A 23,757-nucleotide genomic window follows, 5' to 3' on the forward strand; every position below is an offset into this window, starting at 1 on the left:
AGGTCTAGAATTGTTGATTTGTGTATGCTGCGACCGAGGGAGCCATCTTAAACCTGGAGGGTCTACCGACCGCTATCGGTGAACATCAAATATTTACCACAAAGCACAAACATAATATATGCTGTACGTATTTCGGTTCATAAGAAGATGTAGGTTTTATTGTACGCTGAGCGCCGGCATAGTTTCGTAAAGCACCCGTTTAGCAAATTATTCCAGCTCGTTGCATACAATTTTTTGTTTTCTAGAGTGGTTGTCAAAACATCCATTGTTGTGAAATCAACAACGGTCATCTATAAACTACCGGTATAGTCTCTGCTATACAATAACATCTATGATGACTTACACCTTACCTTCGGTCCTAGGGCTGCCCCAGAAATCTTTTGTGTTAATAACCAATAAAAAACAGCCTCAACACAATAGATTTTTCAACGACAGTAGTTAAAAACTCCTTTTTGTAAAATTCAATATTTTCATTCAACATGTATAACTACTGTAGTATCACACTCACAACTACTGGTACTCAACAAGTGAAAGTCGTCAATGCATAGAAAAAGTAAAAGCGATTTATACTTGATTTATGATGATACAATACTCGTTAATATCTCTGATAATTATCAGAAGGCATTGAATTCTGGACTTAGCAAATGAAATTCTTTCATTTAGGAGTAGGTTATTTAATTCCTACTACAATAATTGCGCATGGTGTACAGTCAACTAAGGTTTTCCTATTTCATCCTTTAAAATACGGAAAAAAGGAAATGCTAATTAATTATGTTATATGATCCTTGTAATTTTAATTATAATTTTTCTATTCTCATTATAATTTTTGTGCTTAACATCCCCTCAACTATTGATCAATCTATCTATTTTCTAATCCTATGTACCCGAATTCGATTGTAGTTCAACACTGTTCACATCAGGTTCCATACATGGGAAGTTCATTACCCTCACCGTATAGGCCTAGACCACCAGCACTCGTTCAGGACGTGATATTTTTGAAGGAAGCAGACCTTGACATAACAAGCAGAATCTGGACAGAGATACTACAACAAATTCCAAAAATAATACATTCTACCTATTCAATGAATCCAACAATCTATCTGCACTCCCACGCTCCACAGATAATATGGGTTTTTCCAACTCAACAATCCTAATTAGCGGTGAGAATAGCTCCCTTGTCTGGTCTGGGTTAAGGCCTGTCGAACATAACATCTATTCTTCAATCCCAAAACGATCATCCAAGACTTAATGATCCGTACATTGACCCATCCAATTATAGGCTACACTTAGAATCCAGGTACATTGTTTGGTTTAGTGAAAGGGTAGGACGTGTTATTTTTTTAATTATTGGTAGCAGTATCCGAAAGGCAAGATTCTGTTTATGTCGATTACACATTCCTTCAAAAATATTACAGAGGGTTCTGCGTATCTCATTACTATCTCGAGTTTACTACGAACTAACTCATTCATTTCAATTGGTTATTCAGGATGAAAGGAATAATAGAGAACATTACAATATTATGTTGATTTCTAATAACTAAGTAATTTCTAGTAATTCCATGAAATCTCACCTCTTGTTCGAGTTCATTAGAGGTAGCCTATTTAATTGGTGGAGCGAAAATAATTATTTGCGAATTCAGAGTTCTAATTTAGTGAGAACGTACAAAAATTAAACAGAAAAAGTTAAAAGTGATGGTCATCTTCTGATAGCCTACTGTAATTACAAATATTAGTAACCACATAAAATATGTGTGGTGGCGGATGGAGGCGGTGAATCCAATAAAAACATGTTGGATGACAGATTAAAAATATTGAATGCAATCTAATGACAGATTTAATTGAATCTACTATAGATTCATGCGTTAATCGATATTATCAATTAATATTATTATAATAATTATTGATTAGAATCTCGACATACTGCCATATAAATATACAAAGGACTTCTGCTACTGCAAATATTGACATTATAATAATAATAATTATCCAGCAGTTGGTGTACTGCAATATTTAATTTCTTCCATCATTATCAATTAATTTATTTTTAAAAATGAAAAAAAAGTCGCCCTCTCTTCAACTAGCAAAGCGGTTTTAAAAAAAATCTTAAATCTGAGAAATAATAAACTAAGTATAATAAGAAACTTCAGTCCTATAATAAGGTCTTAAACGATATTTCAGACTAAACAATGCAAAGTTTTTCCGTTTTGCCCCCCGAATCCCCTTTCAGTTTAGGAGAGTTGAGAATATATACACCCTTAGCACGTTGGAACGTTACAAAAAGGGGCTCATGTTGTGTGTTTGTGTTACAGGTTCAAACCTAGCGAAATGGGGTTGAACTGTGTATGTCTTATAGGTTCAAACCCATCTAAATGGGGAATCGAAATCGTTCCTGGTCTCTAATGTTCCATTGTTTCAGGAAGAAAAGGAATTATGAATCTTTTAAAATCTGTCTATAATACTTGAGGGTCATATACTCCGATTTAATATTATGAAATTTGTTAAGTGAATTACAAGCGCGATTGTCCCTCTACAGTCACAATCCATCCTTCCTTTTGAATGGATTGATTCCCAGTTATAGAAAAAACAATTACTGTATATATTTAGCTCATCAGTTCATCAAAAACTAAGTTAAGGAATCATACTAGCATAGAGAATATTCATAAAATTAAAAAAACATTTCCTGTGGAAACTCCATTATTGATTGAATCAAGGATGAAGGATCAATGGGCCAAGTGAATAAAAACGAGTAAACTTTTCGTAGTACAATCTGTCTAGTGAAGTATTTATTTACTACCTAGTGAACGCTCGCCCAGGAAGTAAACACTTGCTTAAAAGTGAATAAACCTAATACGCTCTCTTTAGTGTTTGTTCCCATAAGAAAATTTAAGTGTACAATGCAGGATTGGTTGAAAGCTAAGCATCTTTATTCAATACAAGAGTGGCATGACACGAGCCTGGACGGTCTCAATTTTGTTTAAATTGTGTGATGTAGTCTCTGTACCTGATAATTTGTTTCTTATCTGATTGAATGTTCCTAACATGACAATGTCAATGTATTTTTATGTGAATACCATGACAATTGAATATGTTCTATTCCATTCTATCTTCTAGTGTTTACTAGGAAAAACTGGAGTCTTCACTATAGAGTAACTTAAACTATTCAGCGGTTTTATTCACATAGAATCGCCTTAGTTCTTACTAAGTTCAGCTATTCATAGATGTGTTCGCAACCAAATACAAAAAGTTTACGTCTACCTGAATAATTTCTTCTTATTTCTTGTAGTCCTATTTGAATGATTGGATTTTTTATCTCTCTAATATAGAAGAAACTTTGACACTCTTGAGGATATTTGTTCGTGGATATGTGGAAACTGTTCTCGAATGAAATAGTCAGTTTGAAATTGAAAAAATGTTAAGATCAAATTATTTTGAATCACAGTTAAATTATTTAATGAATAAGCAGGCTTCATCCATCGGATTATTTTCAAAGAATAAAAAAAATTTGAGGATATCTGTTCCGTTTTAAAGTGAGACCATCAGTTTAAAATTGAAATAAATTTCAGATTAAGAGTTACCAGTTTCAATAATTACTCCTATTTCCCCCAGCTAACCTATTTCCATATAAAATTAATTATTCAATCAATTTCAATAATAGTCATTTTCATGAAATTTATATTTATTTATTTGAGTAAAAATATACAATACGAGGAGAAAGAAAACAATCAATCACCCAGAACTTCTTCTATTCCTTATTTAGTCACATAATAATCCTTGTTTTAATTAAAAAATTACAGGAAATTAAAAACTAGCCCCATTTTGCTTTTGGATATTAGAATTTCATTTTCAAATCTCCAAATCCTTTCATGATGGAATCCAACCACCGCATTGAATGAATAGGCTGGACAACGAAGCGAAATTAAAATACAGTACCATGCAACGAGTGGGCCAACAAATCTATTTTTGTACTCGGTTAGACCTTTTTGGAATTTCTCAGGTGTTGGCCTATTCCTGATATTTCTCAGAAAATGTAATTAAGAGTGAATTCTAGTCACTCTGATAAGTACAGTTATGTGTAAAATATTTGTTGTACAGGTGTACCTCTTTTTATTATATATTGGTCAACTGAAGACTGAACAATGAACAGTGGAGAACTGCACAAAATAGGTACAAGTTATTTGATACCTGTTATCAACCCTCTTCCTAGAAGAAGGACAAACGCAATAATTATTCTCATGCAGTTTTTTCTATAGCCTTTGTATTTCATCAATGCCTGTTTAGAGGACATCTGTTATGACCTATTTACTATCTACCTGCCATCCTACTAATTATAGAATCACGGTATCATAGTCTAGGCCGTGGATAAGAAAATTCTTAGGAAGTCCTGGTCGAATACCAAAATATAACATTCCAATCTATTCCGCACCATAAACCGACACAAAACCATTGTACGATAATTATCTATAATCTTAGTATGTAACGATTTCTTGTTCTATATCTATATGTATGAAAAATTAAATTTGTATACTAGCTAGTTAAATTGTTATATCAGTTTCATCTATATAAGTTATACTGTACCATATCATAGTATAGTTTTATTGGTGACAATAATTTGGCCTAAAAATAAGCGAGAAATGTCCGTAGTCCGGTTAAGGTGGTATCACAACGTAATATTCCTATATAATAATATAATATGAAAATAAATATAATTCCTTTTTTTGTCTCTTTTTATATGATTTCACTTAATAATAGAAATATTACCGTTTATAATACCAGCCCAACGGACATTAGCCAATTGAAAAATGATTTTTGTAAGCTCCTAAATATTTGTATAATATAATAATTCCAATAGAAAGTAAAATAGCCTCATTCTTTTTTAGAATCTCTGGCATGTCTATTTGCTGAATTCAACTATGTTTTCTAGTAGCCAATAAGCCAAGTAGTTTGATACTACTAATCTCATTCCATTCAATCGTATTTTCTTTAAAGTTTGATAATTTGATAATTACACCCATCAAAACTGCATCATGCTAATTCCATTTTACTTGTTCTCCATCAAACATACTCAAAATACAGAGAATTGGTTTAAATCCTATGCTATAAGAGAAAAAAAGACACTAATTACATTGTTTCGCTTAAGTTTGCTAATTATAGTCTATGGAAACTTGTAAAATGACTGAAATATAGGATTTAATAAGTTAACGGTAACAGTAATTTGTGCTGTATAAAATAGCAATGTTTAGACATGTAAATGTCCATTCTTGGAGAGGGATGTCCAAAGATATTTTTTATGGTCTATTTGACTACTAAGAATGTAATTGAAAATTAATACTATGAAATTATGTGTAATCAATAATTATCCAGAAAGAGAGAGAGAGGGTGAGAGGGGGGAGGGAGAGAGAGAGGGAGAGAGTGAGAGAGAGTGAGAGAGAGAGAGAGAGTGGGAAAGAGAGTGAGAGAGAGAATTGAATTGAATAATAATTGCCTTTATTAGGGCGGAATTTGGACTGTAGGTCCTCTCTACCACACAACCCTAGAGTTGCAAAAATTTGTCAGGTAATCAATCTTAATCAAGTTTGGTTCATGTTAGAAAGGTTCATGAGAGAATGAATATGTAAAACCAATCATTGCCTACAATGTGAGCCCAAAAACGTGTTTTTATCTTGCTATCGCCTTACATCAACATACACCAGGAAAAAACCTCTGTGTACTGGACTAATAATATAATTTTCTGAGTAGTTGTGTAGGTGATATTGTGGTAGTTATCCATATTAGACAACCTGGTTTACCAGAGATTGATAATGGTCTAACAACCGAAACCGGTATCTGGATATTTTAATAAATCAGTGGTTTGACAACATCTTGTCTTTTCATTTAATAATAATATAATCCTGGAACTCTCTTATTTTCACCATATTTAAAAGTTACGCCAAATCTATGGAGGGGGAACGCACCAATCACAGTTAAATGAAGGCACCAATCACGGCTAGTCATTGAGTATTTGTGATAAAAATGATGTACCTATTTCAAAAGTAGTAACTCATGTAGGCTATATTCCTCTACTCCACGATTGGTTCTTCTGGAAATTCCCGGAACCCCACCCCCACCACCACAATCGCCCATAAGTTGCGTGGAATGTGAGGATAACAGTTCTTCCCCAGCAGTCGTCATCAACAGTTCGAATTCTAATTACGGTATGTCAGCAATCAGATTCAAAGCTAGGTCTTGGGGGTATCGTTGGGAAGATGACAACGGCTTTGTTTATAAGCAAAAGAAGTTGTTAAAAAGTGGATCTATTTATGTCACATGCGTGAATAAACAGTGTAGTGGTACATGCAAGATAAAAAGCGAAGTTGATTCCAACCGAGGAAAATATCACCTCATTAGGAAACATTTGCCGGACTCCGCCTGCATCGATATATCTAATAGAGCGAGAGTTGAAGCTCTTAGAAATGTCATCATTGATAGGGCGAATAAAGAGAACACACCGAACTCTATTATTTTCCAAGAAGAAATTGACAAGTAAGTGATTTGTTCATGAATAATCATTAATTAGTTACTTTTCTGGTAGGTAAATATAAACTGGGTATTTTCCCGAGGCCTATAAATTTTTATTGAATTCAGAGAGGGTCAAGTTTGAAATTGATATCGTTCAAGGATATAATGGAATGATAATAGAATGTATTCAACAACTTCTCATAAAGAACCAAATGGAATTCTTTTTCTGAGTATGATTGACATGAATACCCGGGTTGTCGGTATTTATTATCTTCTTCATTTTTTTGTGTTACATATGTTATTGAAGAGTAGGCTACCGTACAAAAAATTTGTTTAAAATAATTATTGTTTGGAGCTCAGATTCAAATTCAATCACTCCATTCACGTAGATTACATCATACAATAAATCGTTCTGAACCCTATATTACTATAATACTATGCTATAAGAATTAAAATAAATGAAGATTTAAATACCCAGTTTATTATTAATTTCTCAGATTTCCATTGCGATTTCTTTCATGGTTCTAGTATTATTTAGGATAAGTATGATGAATATTTATAAGTTAAATTCTCAAAAGAACAGAAAAGCCCTTCATCTTTTTGGAGAATTACGGTCACTAGGCTACTAGCCTACTTCAACTTCAGTTTTAAATTAATAGATTCAAATACCCTCGTATTTTACATCTGTCTTTTACAACGTGTCGACTAATTGGTTTGCGGTCTTTACTAGTGATCCATCCTTGAGAGTTGAGATTCAAGATTTCCTACTTATAGAGTTCCTCTTGTGTTTTTTGTAGGCCTACTAGATTATGATAGAAATAAGTATTTCTATAAAAATTTGTAGGCTACAAGCCTTACGCTGTTGCGCCCTTAAGCTGTAGGCAAAAAAACTATAAAATGTGAGATTTTCTGGCTGTCAAACGTTGTGCCGGGAAAAATGTTGTGTGTTCTAATATTCAACTAGGCCTACACATCATTATTAAGACCCTAATCAATCATTTTTTAAACAATAGAATCACATACACCGTCTTTTGCAGGAAAAAATCCTCTGCGTACTGGACTAGATACTGTTATTAGAAATTTTTGTAATTGATGTATCAATAGATGTGGCACGGATCCGAACGAACACTGGTTTTGATTAGAATTCACATTTACTAGCTTTGTTTTGGTTCCTTCGTTCCCTGTCATGACGGATTATACATAATTTTGCATATATTTCAGGGCACCAGTTGAATTGAGAAACGTGTTGAACTTCACTACGCTTGAAAGATCAATGCAGAGGAGCCACGTTCCAACAAATCCTGGCAAAGTAGATAATTTCGAGGAGTTTGATATCCAAATTAGAGAGTGGTATGGCAGATTTGGAGAAATCAACAACCAACAATTTTTTCTGGGGAGATTTGGAGAAGGGAGTGTCGAAGCCCTCATCGCTGTGGTTTCTCCTCTAAAATCTATTTTAAAATCAAGCGATGAGTGGCACCTAGACGGAACCTTTAAATGCAGGCCGAGTACTCCGAAATTCTGTCAAGTTTTCGTCGTCATGGCCTCCGAACACGGACGAGTAAGTAACTATTTGATATATTTGTTTGTATTCATTATTTTCATTCATATTAGGAATCTTGTATAGAAATTCATTAAATATTGAGATGAAGTGTTGTGGTTCACTACCAATGATGTAAAAATCCACAAACACTAGCTATATGTATTAAAAGTATACTTTTAGACTGTGGATAGTAATGAGATAACTGGATAGTATACTTCATAACTATTTAATTTACACTCTATCAAATAAATAGACAAGTAGATTTAATAAATAATAATAATAATAATAATAATAATAATAATAATAAAAATAATAATAGTAATAATAATAATAATAATAGTATAATAAATAACTAAGCGTATATTGTCCTTGCAGGCTTTTCCCATAGCATGGGCCTTGATGAAGACGCGAACAATTGAAGCATACAATGTGGTTTTCAAAGCGTTGAAAGACCACATCTCCGATTTGTCACCCAAAAATATTATAAGTGACTACGAGAAGGCAATTCGTGCTTCAGTAAGGCAGAATTTTCCAAATTCCAAACATATTGGCTGCTGGTTCCATTTTAGTCAGGTAATGTATGATTAAGATTGTAAAGTTGTGTAATCAAAAGATAAATCTATTTAATCGCGGGGTAAATGATTTTTTAAGTGAAATTTTTTAAGTGCTGGCGTTGCAACCCAAAGGTCCCGGGTTCAAACCCCGGTGAGACCAGACATTTTTCTCAGGCCACTTCCCGTGTTTCGGATGGACACGTTAAGCCGTCGGTCCCGGCTGCCTAAAAACAGTCGTTAAGTCATGTCAGAGGCCCTGAAATTGATCAGGAGCGACCTGAAAACTCTGACACCAGACCTGACCCAGCCAGGTTACACGAATATTATTATTATTATTTTAGTGAAAATTGTGTTTGCTGATTTCTACTCGCATTTTGATAAACGTAAGTGGTAAGTAATTTTTGAGAGTCAAATAAGTGATTGAAATTTTGAAAAAAATTATTTGTTGTTAATAATTATTATTTTATTTTAAACGATAAATTACTATGTAGACACTGAATAGTCACAGGTGTTCGCGAGCATTTGTGGTGCGCAGCGCAGCGCTGAGTTGCGAGTCCGGTGTATTGTACAGCTATTGTAAAATTCTCATGACACGCCCCGTCCTCCCTGAGGGTTGAAGTTGTCATAAACGTAAGTGATTGTAATAAAAGTACAACATTCACATAATATTACAGCATTCATTATTTTTTCTTCAGGCGATCGACAGACAATCGCGAAAGCTTGGGATCACGCATGGCGAAGAAGGCGGTTGCAATGTTGCCAAAAGATTGATGGCGACGGCGCTACTTCCGCATGAGGTCATCCCACAAGCTGTTCAAGTCATTGAGCAGCTTGTCTATTCAACCCCTCCAGCTTATCAGACAAAAGCAATACGTCTATTGCAGTAAGTGTACTTAATGAAGTAGTTGTTTTTTATTTGGGTATTTTCAAAAAAATTTTCAATTTTGTATCAAGCCTACAGCTGTAACCTGAACACTACAGAACCAAGTCACTTTTTTATTATTATTATTATTATTATACACTTTTTATCTAGTTACTCTGTCTGTAAAGAAATCTCTAACACGCCACATATTTTCGATTATATCTTGGTTCATAGGCCACATAGAGGGTTCTGGTTTTTACTAGTTGATTGGTACCATCCGACACTACAATTCGAGCAACGTTTTCATTGGATTTGGTGTTGATTAGTTTTTTAATTGAATAAATTTATCCTTTACCTCTGTATAAAGTATTCAAATACAACTCAAACGAAAAAAGTGTGGCTCAAAACAAGATTTTTAAAAGTATTTCTTGAGCAAATATTTCAATTTAATAAAGCTCAATTTGTCTTGAGCCACACTTTTTTCGTTTGAGTTGTATTTGGATACTTTATACAGAGGAATAAAGAATTCCTTCTAACCAATAGTGTGATCAAGAAAATTATTTTCTTCTTTTTAGTGCATTTAAAAAGTGTTAATATATTTTTTTTAAATTAATTTTATTAACACCACCTTGTATTGTGAGTTTGCTCTGTTTCTTCTATGGTTGATTGTGAGCGTTAATTTTAGCTATTATTCTTCTTTTCATTTGTGTATAAATAGTTCATCAATCATACATGCAAACGCAATGCAATTTTTGCATTATCCAACTGCCTCGAAATATATTAGCCTTTAAAAACGTTCAATAACTTTAATTAAAAACGTTCAATAGAATCATAAATACATCTTTCATGTTAAGAAGTGAGATTTCTAGTTGGATTTAAAGTCAATTATTTTGTTTCAGATATTTCAAAGACGAGTGGATGAGGAAAGTCACTCCCCATGCTTTTTCCGTCTTTGGGCAGAAAAATAGAACAAACAACTGCCAAGAAACGCTAAACAGGAACATCAACCGTACCATCGTGCCACAGGGAAACATCTGGGACTTTTGGGGTGAGCTTGATTTAATGATTTTCACACTAAAATAAATTTACAAATTTGAGGATTCACAAGTTTCGAATTGTTTCATTGCAAATTTTTATTGCTGTGGATACGAGTTTTGTTCTAAGTTAGTACAGTACTTGGTGATGTAAGATTCCCGGGAATTTAAGATTGGGGAAAAATTCCCAGGGAATTTAAGGGAAATATTCCCAAAAACCATAAATTCCCGGGAATTTTTGGGAATTTATGATTTTTTCCATCTAAAATTACTAAATTACTAAATGTATGATTTTTTTAAAAAATAAATATAAATTCAACCATGAATCATAATGACCAAACTATTTATTCATAAAAGATTCTTTTATTCTCTACAAGATAGCAGCACTAACTCCATTTAGCCAAAAGTGTCGCTTGGTTCCTTTATGCATAAAGCCGTCCATATTACAGACAGATAAATCAAATTATTAAATCAGATAAATTGAAATATACCACTAAAACTAGATAAAAACATTTGATTCTATTGCATGAATTATTATCTCTTTTTCACAAAGACAAGTTAAGACGTGTGAAGTTCCATCGTAGACATAGTAGTTACTATACTTAGTCTATGGTTCCATAGTTTTGGGTTTTTATTGTGTTTTTCTCTCGGCTCACGGTCTCTCGGCCAAGCTGTATAGTGTATGAAATATTTATTTTATTTATTTTTTATAAACAATTGTTTTTTCATCAATAAAGTACTTTTATATCTATATCTATATCTATATCTTGTGTTTTTCTTATTTAATTATATATAATATTCACCTCTTGTTGCAGAGGGACTGTTGGCCTTATCGGTCAAGGAAATCAACTATCATGACGAACTTTCGAGAGGTCTCGAATGCGCGAGACCAAAAAAAAACAAGTGGCTCCTTCAGGATATCAGTATTGCAAGGTTGCAAAAAAAATTTGTGGATGAACGAATAACTCTGGCGTCTTTTTTGACGTGTGCATCCCACCGTATTGCTAGAGTTGTAATACCAGTCGAAGACAGGAGGGGTGACAACGCCGAGGATGTTGAGGACGTCGAGTTAAGCAGCCTTGATGTCGTCCCAGGTATATTACCATTACCGGTATTACATCTAGAGTCTGTTTTTCCAATGAAAATTAAGTGATCGGGATTGTAGTAGATTGACTAAAAAAATCTCAATTTACAATTTTCCAAATTAAAAAAATTGCAAACAATTGTCACAAATAGGCCTATGTTTCAGGCCGTTATTACACGATAATAGTTCTATGATCGTATCTTATCTGATATTATATGATCATATATCATATCTGAACATATGGAAATATCTAGATCATGGGACTATTATCGAGTGATACTGACCTCAGAGTATGATCACATTATTAGAGACAAGCTAAAACGAATAAACTGGGATAGTACGGTAAGATTGCAGTTGAAAACAAATTCCTAAAAGAGGCATAAAAATACTTTGTGACGTGCTCTAGTGAAATATTATTTTGTTAGTTCTGTAGTTAATAACAAATTAGTTATATTCTCTTCAGGCACGTCTGCCTTATTTCTCTGCCTCAAGACAAAATTTCTAAATAACTTTATCAATTGAATATAGAATATATTAAATTCAATTGAATTTTACTTTGTCTTCCACCAGAACTCACTCGAATTCAAAAGTACAAAATCCATAAATTAACAATAAAATAATAATAATTATTATAACAAAGAAAGTCTTTGTAGAACATCGTGCCCCAGTAAGGCTTTTCTCGATATGAGATTGAAGAGTAAATCTCATTCGATTATCATATATTTTGAATATAATATAATTATGATCCATGGTGGATTCACGGAGGATCAGCAGCCTTGATTGTGGGTTGATTAGTTTGCGCTTTCCTCCCCTTCCCCCTCTCCCAAAGAGGCAAGATAACCTCTCTCCCTCGCCCCTCCTTCATCCTTCCCGTTTATCTTTCCACCCACCACTTCAAGAAGCGTTGTCGAGAAGTCAACATCTTTTTCGTTCCGTGTCTCCCGTTCCATGGCGTTCGAGTTGAACGCAATTACCTCGTTTCGTTTCGTGATATATGTGCAATATCATATAGGTCTACGCATAAAGACAGGATATCGTCAGCAGTAACTTCTACACATGAGATACAGTCCACTTCCTCGCCAGTTCCAAGGTTAGTGCAAATTAGAGACTTACTTTTGGGGTTGTCGACGTTTTCGTGAATTAAATCTTAACTGTACCCCAATCCATAGGTTTGGGGACAGGACGGGATTACCACATGGTCCGACCAGGCCTAGGATATGTTCTATTTCCAAGAGATTTATATTTCAATTTAAATTTCAATTCGTTAATAGTAGAGTTACTTGTTGATACATGCACTGATATCCATGTTAAATCCAGTTACAAAGTTCCTTTCCAAATCTCCTTGTTTATCTAATCAGTTACTTAGTTACAATGGCAAGCCCACAAGCCTTGCTTACTATTCGTTTGAAGAAGAAAGAAACTTTGTTTAGCCGTGTTCAACAAGCCTATGACTTGTTAAAGGACATCAATGATCCTAAAATTCAATCTCAATTTTTGATAAGAAGTATATCTATTGAAAATACTGTGAAAGAATATTCTGCACTCTTAGATGAAATCAATGAATTATCTATTCAAGTTGAACCTACTAAAGAACCTGAATATCAATCACTTACCGTTATTGATAATTTATCCTGTGCAATAATCAATGCTCGTGATAAATTGAATCAAATTAAAAATGAGAAACCGAAGGAGAAAAGTGAACCCTCAACTTCAACCTCTCATTCTCCCCATTTGAACATGATATTACCTCCAACTGAAATAAAACCGTTTGATGGCTCTGATATTTCAGACTGGCCTAGATTCAAAAATATCTTTTCATCATTGATTGTGGATGATAAATATTATTCTCCTGTTCATAAATCCCATATTTTGCATAATTTGTTGAAAGGCGAAGCAGCCAGAGTAGTGAAATCTTTTCAGATAAGTAGTGATTTTGATTTGGCATGGAAAACTCTATGCAAGCGTTATGAGAGTGATAGGGTGCTAGCTAACTACTACGTAAATGAGATTTTGAAAACTAGTTCAATCCAATTTAAACCTTCGTTACAATCGCTTCAAGATTTTATTGTTAAAGTAGGTGATAGTATTACCACTCTGAAATCGTTGAAAGTTCCTGATTTGGCTGATTATATTTTGTACTCATTGGCTATTCGTCAATTAGACAAAGTATCACGTGAATCGTTTGAGCTCGAGGTAGCTGATAAGAGCTTTCCTTCTTGTCAACAGTTGATTGATTTCGTGAATAAGAGAGTTAGATCTTATCAATTATCTGCATCTGATGTGCCGTCTGTTAATGAACAAAAATCTATCGAAAAGCCGAAAAACAAGTCTTTTCAGAAAAAGGTTGTCTTATCTACTCAGGCTAATAACAGCGTTCGAAATAAAAGCAGCTCAGTTACTTGTGAATTGAATGATAGTGCTGAAACAAAATGCTCATTTTGCAACTCAATGAATCATTCATTATTCAAATGTCCTGCTTTCTTGAAAAGAGATCCAAAAGCTAGGAATGAATTTATTAAATCATTGAGAGTCTGTTTCAATTGTTTCTCCAAATTTCACGCTGTAAACCAATGCAAGTCTAAATCGCTGTGTTATTGTGGTCGTATGCATAATAAATTACTTCATTATCCTCGTAGTAGTGATAATAGCCATTCGAATTCTCCTGTTCGTTATCAGAAGTCTACTGATAACATCTCTAAAGTTGCTTTGAAATCGAAATCCGTTGATTCGATCACTCAAACTGATAGCACTATGAATGTTGTTGAGGATTCAAATTCTTCTAAGCATTGTGGTATCACTGATAATGTTATTGATAAGTCATCAATTGTTAGCTTAATTCCTAAAACGAGTGTTGTTCTAGGTACTGCTCAAGCAGTTATTAAAAATTCATCTGGTTCGTTTATTGGTGTTCGTTTAATGATTGATTCTGGTAGTACTGCCAATTTCATCACAAAAGATCTTGTTATGAAACTTGGTTTATCTGTTCATGATTGTCATCAAAATTTCTCTGGTTTGAATTCCTCGAGTGTAGGGAATTCTTCTGGTGTTGTGAAATGTTTGTTGAAACCTAAGGGCTCAAATCACCCTCGTTTAGAAGCTGAGGCTTATGTGATTGATAAAATAGTTGGTTCATTGCCCCCTATTTATCTCAGTTCGAAAGTGAAAAATGAGTTGAAAAAATTCAACCTTGCTGATCCTGTGTTCTATGAGCAACGTTCCGTTGATCTTCTATTGGGATGTCAGTTATTCAACAAAATATTACGTCATCATAGTCAAGTCTCATCTAGTGAAGAGTGTTCGTTTTGCGTGATTCCTACCGTGTTTGGTGACATTATTTTGGGTGAATTTCCAAATCATTCCGGTCTTCTTAATCAGTCATTGACTGCATTAATGACGTGTCCCACCTCTGAGAACTCATTGAATAATTTGGTTCATAAGTTTTGGGAAAGTGAAGAAATTCCTAATCATAAATTTCCTAGTCCCGATGATGAGTTTTGTGAGAAACATTTTGCTGAAACTCACATGCGTGATACTGAAGGAAGATATGTTGTTCGTCTCCCTTTCAAAGTTGACACTAATCAACTCAAGTTTCATGAATCTCATGATGTTGCTTTAAATCGTTTTCTGTCATTGGAGCGTCATATGCTGTGTGATGCTCGTTTGAAATCTGATTGTGTATCATTTATGGAAGAGTATCTTCTTTTGGATCATATGGAAGTTGCTAAAAAACCAGGTAAATATTTTATTCCTTATTTTTGTGTATTCAATCCGTCATCACCCACAACAAAGGTTCGTGTTGTATTTGATGGGTCTGCTAAAAAGAGTCACATTTCGTTGAATCAAGTTCTTCATTCAGGTCCAAAATTGTTAAATGACATATGTGATGTGTTAACTAGATTCAGACTTCACTCATTCATATTTACGTGTGATGTTACGAAAATGTATCGTGCTATCCTCGTTGATGAAGAAGATCGTTCTTTCCTTCACATATTGTTTCGTAAAGATCCTTCCAATGATATTGTCGTTTATGAGCTCAAAACAATCACATATGGTTTGAAACCGTCTGGTTTTCTTGCTCAACGTGCTCTCATACAACTGGCGAAAGATGAAGGAGATAAATTTCCGTTGGCAGCAGCAGCTATTCGTGATGATATATATCACGACGATTTTCTCACAGGTGCTAATTCGTTGGAAGAAATCTGTGAAATAAAATCACAACTTTGTAATCTTCTAAACTGTGCTCATATCAAGTTGAACAAATGGAGCAGTAATTCTCCTGAGTTCTTGGATTTGATTCGTTCTGAAAACACTCAAGTACCACTTCATATCAGTGATGAGCCTAATTCAAATGTGAAAGTCCTTGGCATAATGTGGAACCCAACTACTGATTGTTTTCATATTAAAGTCTCCGTTCCAGAGTTTCAAAAGAAAAACTCAAAGCGAACTGTTCTGCCCGTTATCGCGCGTCTGTATGACCCTCTCGGTTTTATAGCTCCAGTAATATTCAAAATGAAATGTTTTTTACAAGAGCTGTGGAAGTTGGACATCAATTGGGATACGCCGATTCCTGTTGACTATAACGAATGCTGGAACGAGCTGATGAGAGAGCTTCCTGCTCTAAGTTCAATTTCAATTCCTCGATGCGTTTATGGCGATGCTTCTTCTTGTCAAATACTTGGGTTTTCCGACGCATCGCAGAAAGGAATCTGTGCTTGTATCTTCTTGAGAGTTGTGTTCTCAGAATCTACGGTGAAATGCTTCCTGTTGAAAGCTAAAACTAAAGTTGCGTCGTTGAAAACTCTGTCTATTCCTCGATTAGAGCTTCAAGCTGCGTTGTTGCTTTCGCGATTGTATGTTTCAGTCCTTCCTTCACTGGAAAAAATCAATCTTCAATCTACGTTTCTGTTCAGTGATTCAACTATTGTTTTATCTTGGTTGCATATACCTCCTTACAAGTTGCAAACGTTTGTTGCAAATCGTGTTGTGAGAATATTAGAGTTGACTAATATTTCAGATTGAATCACATTGGTACTGATTTCAACATTGCCGACGTTGGATCAAGAGGCCTTTCTCCCCAAAACTTGTGCAATTCGCAAAATTGGTTCAATGCTCCAACGTGGTGTTCTAATTCGTTGTCATGTTGGCCGTTGTCATCTATGACTTACCCTGCTACTGAAATTCTGCCTGATGTGAAACAAAATAAAGGTGTTGTTTTGAATATCACTGAAGAGACTGCTGTTATTCAGATAACACATTTCTCCTCATACATGAGATTGTTACGTTCCTGTGCTTATGTTTTACGTTTCGTGAATAACTGTAAAGCATCAATTAGTGGTGTCTGTCGTAAATCAGGCGCACTTAGTGTTCAAGAGTTGAAATGTGCACAAATTTATTGTGTTAAAATTGTTCAAAAGTGTCATTTCAATCGTGAACTCGACCTATTGAAAGAGGGTAAACCCTGTGATAAGAGTTTCCAAAAATTGTCTGTATTCTTGGATTGTGATGGTGTGATTCGTGTTGGTGGCAGATTGGTAAATAGTGCTTTAGGATGTGAAGCCAAGCATCCTTGTTTGATACATAAAGATAGTCATTTTACTAAACTCCTCATTGAGTATTATCATATTTCTCATCTTCATGCTGGACCAAGAATAGTGCGTGCTCTTATTCAGCGTTATTTTTGGATTGTTGGAGCACACAGTGTTATCAGAAATGTGATTTTCAATTGTACTCGTTGCCGTTTATTCAATGCAACTCCTGTTGCTCCCGTCATGGGTGATCTTCCCAGCTCTCGTGTTGTTCCCAGTGTTCCCTTTCTGAAGGCTGCGGTCGATCTAGCTGGTCCTTTCACTGTCAAAGAGAGTATTCGGCCCAAAGCTCGTACGTACAAGGCATACTTTGCACTGTTTGTCTGTCTGGCAACAAAAGCTTGTCACATTGAGGTGCTTACAAGTCTTTCATCCGAAGAGTTTATTAACACTCTCCATCGTTTTGTTTCTAGGCATGGATTGCCTAAAGAAATATTCTGTGATCAAGGGACGAATTTCAAAGGTGCTGCGCAACAATTGAAGGAAATTATTGAATTTCTCAGATCATCAGAAAATCAATCCAACGTCTGTGATGCGATGTCATCTAAAAGCATCCAATTTCGTTTTAATATTCCACATGCTCCTTTCATGAATGGAATCTGTGAGTCTAATATTAAAAATGTGAAATTCCATTTGTTTCGTGAAGTGGGAAATTCGGTCCTAACTATTGTTGAGCTTTCCACTCTGTTAGTGAAAATTGAGGCGATACTCAATTCGAGACCGTTGTATGCGCTCTCTTCATCTCCTGATGACTACGAGGCGCTGACTCCCGGACCTTGTTCATCGCCTTCTGTTGGCGGTTCCTGAAATTGACGTGAGTGATGTCAACGAGCACAGACTGTCTCGTTGGGAAAAGGTTAATCGCTTCACTCAGAGATTGTGGAAGAGGTGGGAGAGTGAATACCTCCACACTCTTCAACAGAAGAATAAGTGGTTTGAGAATTCATCACCCTTATCATACCCGTTAGGTAGAGTCACCCAAATCATAAGTGATGCTAAGGGTGTTGTGCGCTCAGCTCACGTGAAAACTAACTCTGGTGAGTATGTTAGGCCAGTTAGGAAACTTGCCCCCATACTTCCCTATTAGTTTAACCCACACACCAAGTTTTCTGTTTTCCTTTCCTATTCCCTTTTCCCATCATTTTTCCTTTTCTACCGTTCAGTGCATGTTGTTTTTTTTTCTTTTACCTTTAAATTTTAGTTTTTTTTTGAGTTTATGTTCTTGGAAATGGAGCATTCCAAGGTGGGCGGAGATGGTGGATTCACGGAGGATCGGCAGCCTTGATTGTGGGTTGATTAGTTTGCGCTTTCCTCCCCTTCCCCCTCTCCCAAAGAGGCAAGATAACCTCTCTCCCTCACCCCTCCTTCATCCTTCCCGTTTATCTTTCCACCTACCACTTCAAGAAGCGTTGTCGAGAAGTCAACATCTTTTTCGTTCCGTGTCTCCCATTCCATGGCGTTCGAGTTGAACGCAATTACCTCGTTTTGTTTTGTGATATATGTGCAATATCATATAGGTCTACGCATAAAGACAGGATATCATCAGCAGTAACTTCTACACATGAGATACAGTCCACTTCCTTGCCAGTTCCAAGGTTAGTGCAAATTAGAGACTTACTTTTGGGGTTGTCGACGTTTTTGTGAATTAAATCTTAACTGTACCCCAATCCATAGGTTTGGGAACAGGACGGGATTACCAATCCATGTAATAATACATATATCATAGTGAAAATGACAATTATATAATATATGTATAAATTATATGAAAAAAGATAAATTTTATAAAAGATGAGTACTATAAAAGTATACCAATCTAATCTATTGCATCCATTCAATTTACAGGCGAAAATCAGGAACAACTATTGGTGGTGGAAGATGAAGGTGGAGCGATGGATGTTGAAGAAGAAGGTAAAAATTATTATTCAATAATATTTATACCTATTTATTTAAGTATGGATGAATTTACAGGGTGTTTTTGATATAACAAGAAAAACTTCGTGACATGCTTCCTTACATTAAAATAGAGAGAAGAGTTTCAGTAAAATGCTTTGTTAACAATTATATATAATGATGGTGGAGAATTTTACATTCTTCTTCAAAGTTTCAATTTAAGGATTTTTTGCGGCCTTATAAGGTTACTTATGTTGAGAAATCCATTATGTATTGGGCAAGATATGTTAAAAAAACTCAATTTTCAATTTGAAATGGATAGGAATTGAACAAAAGCAACAAAAATTGTATTGATGACCAATATGTTGAATTATGCTATACCTTTGGTTGAAAGTTCAAGGCACACAAACAATAAATATAAAACCCAATTCACAGACATGTTCATGTGGATTTGCAAGACTCTATTAACCCACTGTAAATTGAATAACAATTTTTTAAAAACTCTTACAGGAAGAGCCTGTTTTTATTTTTCAACTAAGCTGAGAAGTCCTGGATATGCATGTTTAATGCTTGAATTAAGAAAAAAGTTTTAAAAATTAGCGTTATAACGCCCATAACTCAGCTTTCATTACATTATACTCAGGCCTCAAGCCTCTACACTCCAAGAATTGAGACCAAGTAAGAATTAAAATTGTAAGTTACTACTAATTTTTTGAAATATATATTGTAATGGAGCATAACATAACACAATGGAAAATAACATGGTTTACTCTTATTTCAGAACCAGTGGATTCACAGTTGAAGGAGTACCGAATGAAAAAAATATTCCTTGAAGTACACTCGATATTAGATTGTACTTTGGCCTCCTTCGTCGACAAGCAGGTGGAGGAGCTTATGCTGGACATGGAGGACCGTGAGGAAAATACACCGAGTCAGCCTCCACTACCGGAGTGCTCCATTTGCTTAACGAACACTGCTACAAGGATGGCTGTGCCATGCGGGCATTTCATGGGTTGCAGCCAGTGCATTGTAGCGCATTTGCAAACCCCCTCCTACTATAAGGTGGGGGAGGAGCTTGAATTAGAGGAAATAAGGCTTCCAATAAGATGCATGCGATGCATGTGTCTTATTGGAAAACTAATTCGGTCTTTTTTATGAAGTAGCAAAAAATTTTATTTATTGTATTGTGTGTAATTGTATTGTATTGTGTGTAATTGTATTGAATTGTGTGTGATTGTATTGTATTGTGTTTAATTGCATTGTATTGTGTGTAATTGTATTGTATTGTGTGTAATTAATTTTATGTATTGCAGAATATGTGAGTGTGTTATTTATAAAATTCTTTTTACAGCATTTTACTTAACTTACTTTGGATCATCTCTGTCAGGGTAGAATTTTGTAAATTAATTTTCATCCACTTCCCGACGAGCTAGAGACTTGAAACTTTCAGAATAGATCAAAACCTAATGACAATGCAACTTTTGGATCGAATCAAAACGTTGGTTTTTTCAATATATTCATTATCTTTTTAGTTTTACATGTAGGCCTATGTATGCTTTTCAGTAAGTTCATCTGCCAAGACTTTCACGTCACATTTTGATAATTTTCAACCTGTTCAGGATAGCATTTCTTTTCCCAGATGTCACAATTCATATCACAGAAGGTGTTATTCATAAAATACTTTTGCAACATAATCAATATTATTTACTATTAGCTGATGGAATGAATCTTTTTATTGATTTTTTATTTATACATTAATTTCTCCATATAAAATTTTGTTTTGTAAAAATTAATCAAAATACAAAATGAATCATAATGAAAACTATTGAAGGTTGCATTGTAATCAGGTTTTGATCTATTCTGAAAGTTTCAAGTCTCTAGCTCGTCGGGAAGTGGATGAAAATTAATTTACAAAATTCCACCCTGACAGAGATGACCCAAAGCAAGATAAGTAAAACGTTGTAAAAATAAATATATTTAATTCAAATTTTATTTTAATTTGAGAGAACTTTCAAAAACCAACATTTTTAAATCCGATTAAAAATAAGAGAATAAATTATATTGTATGAATAAATCCATTAATTATATTGTAATTGACACACCACGATTATTGGACTTTTTTCCATAACCTTCTATCTTTCTTTGGGAACAGGCCTTGTGTAGTATTTTGGCTGGTTGGGAAAAATTGAGGGGAAATGTATCACTTCTTGACTTTGGTTTTTATCTTGGCACTCGAATTGGTTCACCTTCTATTCATATTCATATTGTTAAAATTGCGACTTGATAGCAAGTATTTTAAGTAAAGGTGATGGTGAGTGAGTGAATGATGATGTTTACAAGGAAAACATTACTTTTATAACATCTTCCTAATTGAATACCGGTCTTTGAAATGATTAATACAAAGTTTCGAATTTTCTTTCACTTCAAAATTTTTATGAAAAAATTTTCTAACCAACATGTCCACTGAGAGTTTGTTTTTATGAAACTTGAAATAGAAATATTATTTGAATCACTGTAGTTGGATTCACAATCAGGAACAACACGGACGACCTATTTGTAATTGATTATTCGATTTTGAATAAATTATTATTTCAAATTATTTCAACATGAAAGAAGATAAACCGGGAGTGTAATCCCATTGTCAACTTAGTAACATCCAGTAGGCTTACATTATGAAATGTACCAGAAAATAATTAATGAAAAAAACATATATTTTTTTGTCAACATAACCAAAATGCTATGGAATCATGAATTTGGAATAGTAGAGCAATTACTCCCGCCATTTTCATACAATCGATAGGTATAGTCTGTCCAAGCAAAGAAGAGCTTCTGGCAAGATGAGAAAATGACTCCAGTTCGGTCAATATTGGTTCAAAAATTATTGATTTGGTCTCAAATTGTAGATCAGAATGTTTCCTACTATTATGACAGAATCAATAATTTTCCAACAAATATTGTCCGAGCCGGATTCATTTTCTCATCTTGCGAGAGGCTCTTCTTTGCTTGGACAGACTATACCATAAGGAAGTTATATACAGAAAAAATGCAAAATCGTCGTCTTAAACTAATAGCCTACTCAATAATGAATAATGAATCTTAGACTAATAGCGTCTCAATAATAGCCTACTCACAGGATGGCCATTGGTAAGAAACGCTTAATGAGATATAACATTTAAAAGAAATATTATTGGTATGATTTGCTCATTTGTCACACTTTCCCTAAAACGAATGAACGACATTAAAAATCTATTTTCAGAAATTAAATATTGAGAATTATTAAACCGATAGAAACTGACAAAGCAGCATAGGTGGATTTCAGTTCGGAAATGAATCTTCCTAAAAAATAATACTAATATTGTGAATACCTTGAATCTTTCCAACAAAACAGATGATTCAAGTATTGTTCATCTAATAAAAGAAGTAAAATTGACGTGAACAAAAACTTTATTTGAAATGTACTATATCAAATTTGACCCAAAAATACTTCTTGAACTTCAGTTGTGTATTTATATCCTATTATGAATTTGTTAATAAATAAATGCGAGGACCATCCAATTTTGGCTCTATATCCATCCCTTACACCTTACAGGCTCGAAATCCTCATTAATTACTCTAGTCGTAAATCTAACAGGAAGCATCAAATTGTTTTGATTGTATCTTTTTACTGATAAAATTATTCATTCATTCATGTGCAGGAGTTTGGGAATATAAATATTCTCTTTCTTCTAATATTTGCAGTTATATAAATCATAACATCAACAAGCTTTACTTCCAATAATCAAATTCATAGAATGTGTTAAACAGAGTCTGTGATGGTACTACTTTCGCGCCTGCTACAAGTCAATGCCCAATAGGGGATCAGATGTCGGGGAGAACAGTTGTCGGAAGCGCTCGAGGAGAACGGTTGTCGGGACCGCTTCCTACAGACGTTCTCCTTCTTTTCAGTAGGAGAGCGGATGTCGGGGAGAATGGTTGTCGGCATTGGCATATTTTCAGCAGGGTATTGGCTGTCGCCTACGGTCAAAATCAAGAGGAGAATGGTTGTCGGGGAGAACGGTTGTCAGCGACCCGATGAGAACTATTATACAACCAAAGGTTATAGGTATATCTTAGTTGTTATTAATTGTTTTTCAAAATTCGCATATTGTGTACCATTAAAAGACAAGTCAAGTCAATCTGTATTTGATGCACTTGAACCAATTATTTCTAAAAATAAGGGAGTTAAGTTGTTTTAATCAGATCAGGGAACAGAATTCTTTAATTCAAAAGTTAAAGCTTTATTAGATAGATACAGTATTAAACATTACCATGTTTTTAGTGATAAGAAAGCTTCCATAGTTGGAAGGTTTAATAGAACAATTAAAGCAAAAATTTATAGATATTTAACTGAACGTGGAACCAAAAACTGGATAACGCAGCTAGACAGTTTGATTCGTGATTATAATGCAACAATGCACACTTCAATTAGAATGAAACCTAAAGATGTGAGGAAAAAAGATTGTAATCGTGTTTTAATGTATTTGAATTCTGCATTCAATAGACAATATAAATTGAAAAATTCAAAACCAAAATTTAAGCTAGGAGATGTTGTACGAATCTCAAAGAAAATGGTTTTTTTCGATAAATCTTATAACATAAATTGGAGCACAGAGTATTTTGTGATTCATTCTATATTCCCTTCTCAACCTGTAACGTATTGATGTGGCTTCC

General features: G+C 34.4%; 2 protein-coding genes across 2 annotated transcripts; both read left to right on the top strand.

Moving 5' to 3' along the window:
- Positions 1-6,150: 6,150 nt before the first annotated feature.
- LOC120354391 lies at positions 6,151-7,979 on the top strand. Its single transcript, XM_039441462.1, has 3 exons — positions 6,151-6,519; positions 7,717-7,907; positions 7,963-7,979. The coding sequence occupies exons 1-3, from the start codon at positions 6,194-6,196 to the stop codon at positions 7,977-7,979; spliced, it is 534 nt and encodes a 177-aa protein (XP_039297396.1). The 5' UTR covers positions 6,151-6,193.
- LOC111062264 lies at positions 7,911-20,941 on the top strand. Its single transcript, XM_039442504.1, has 7 exons — positions 7,911-8,056; positions 8,414-8,611; positions 9,288-9,475; positions 10,354-10,502; positions 11,304-11,582; positions 19,000-19,065; positions 19,829-20,941. The coding sequence occupies exons 1-7, from the start codon at positions 8,036-8,038 to the stop codon at positions 20,203-20,205; spliced, it is 1,278 nt and encodes a 425-aa protein (XP_039298438.1). The 5' UTR covers positions 7,911-8,035; the 3' UTR covers positions 20,206-20,941.
- Positions 20,942-23,757: the final 2,816 nt, after the last annotated feature.

This window comes from Nilaparvata lugens, chromosome X (assembly GCF_014356525.2).
Source record: "Nilaparvata lugens isolate BPH chromosome X, ASM1435652v1, whole genome shotgun sequence".
NCBI classification, from domain to species: domain Eukaryota; kingdom Metazoa; phylum Arthropoda; class Insecta; order Hemiptera; family Delphacidae; genus Nilaparvata; species Nilaparvata lugens.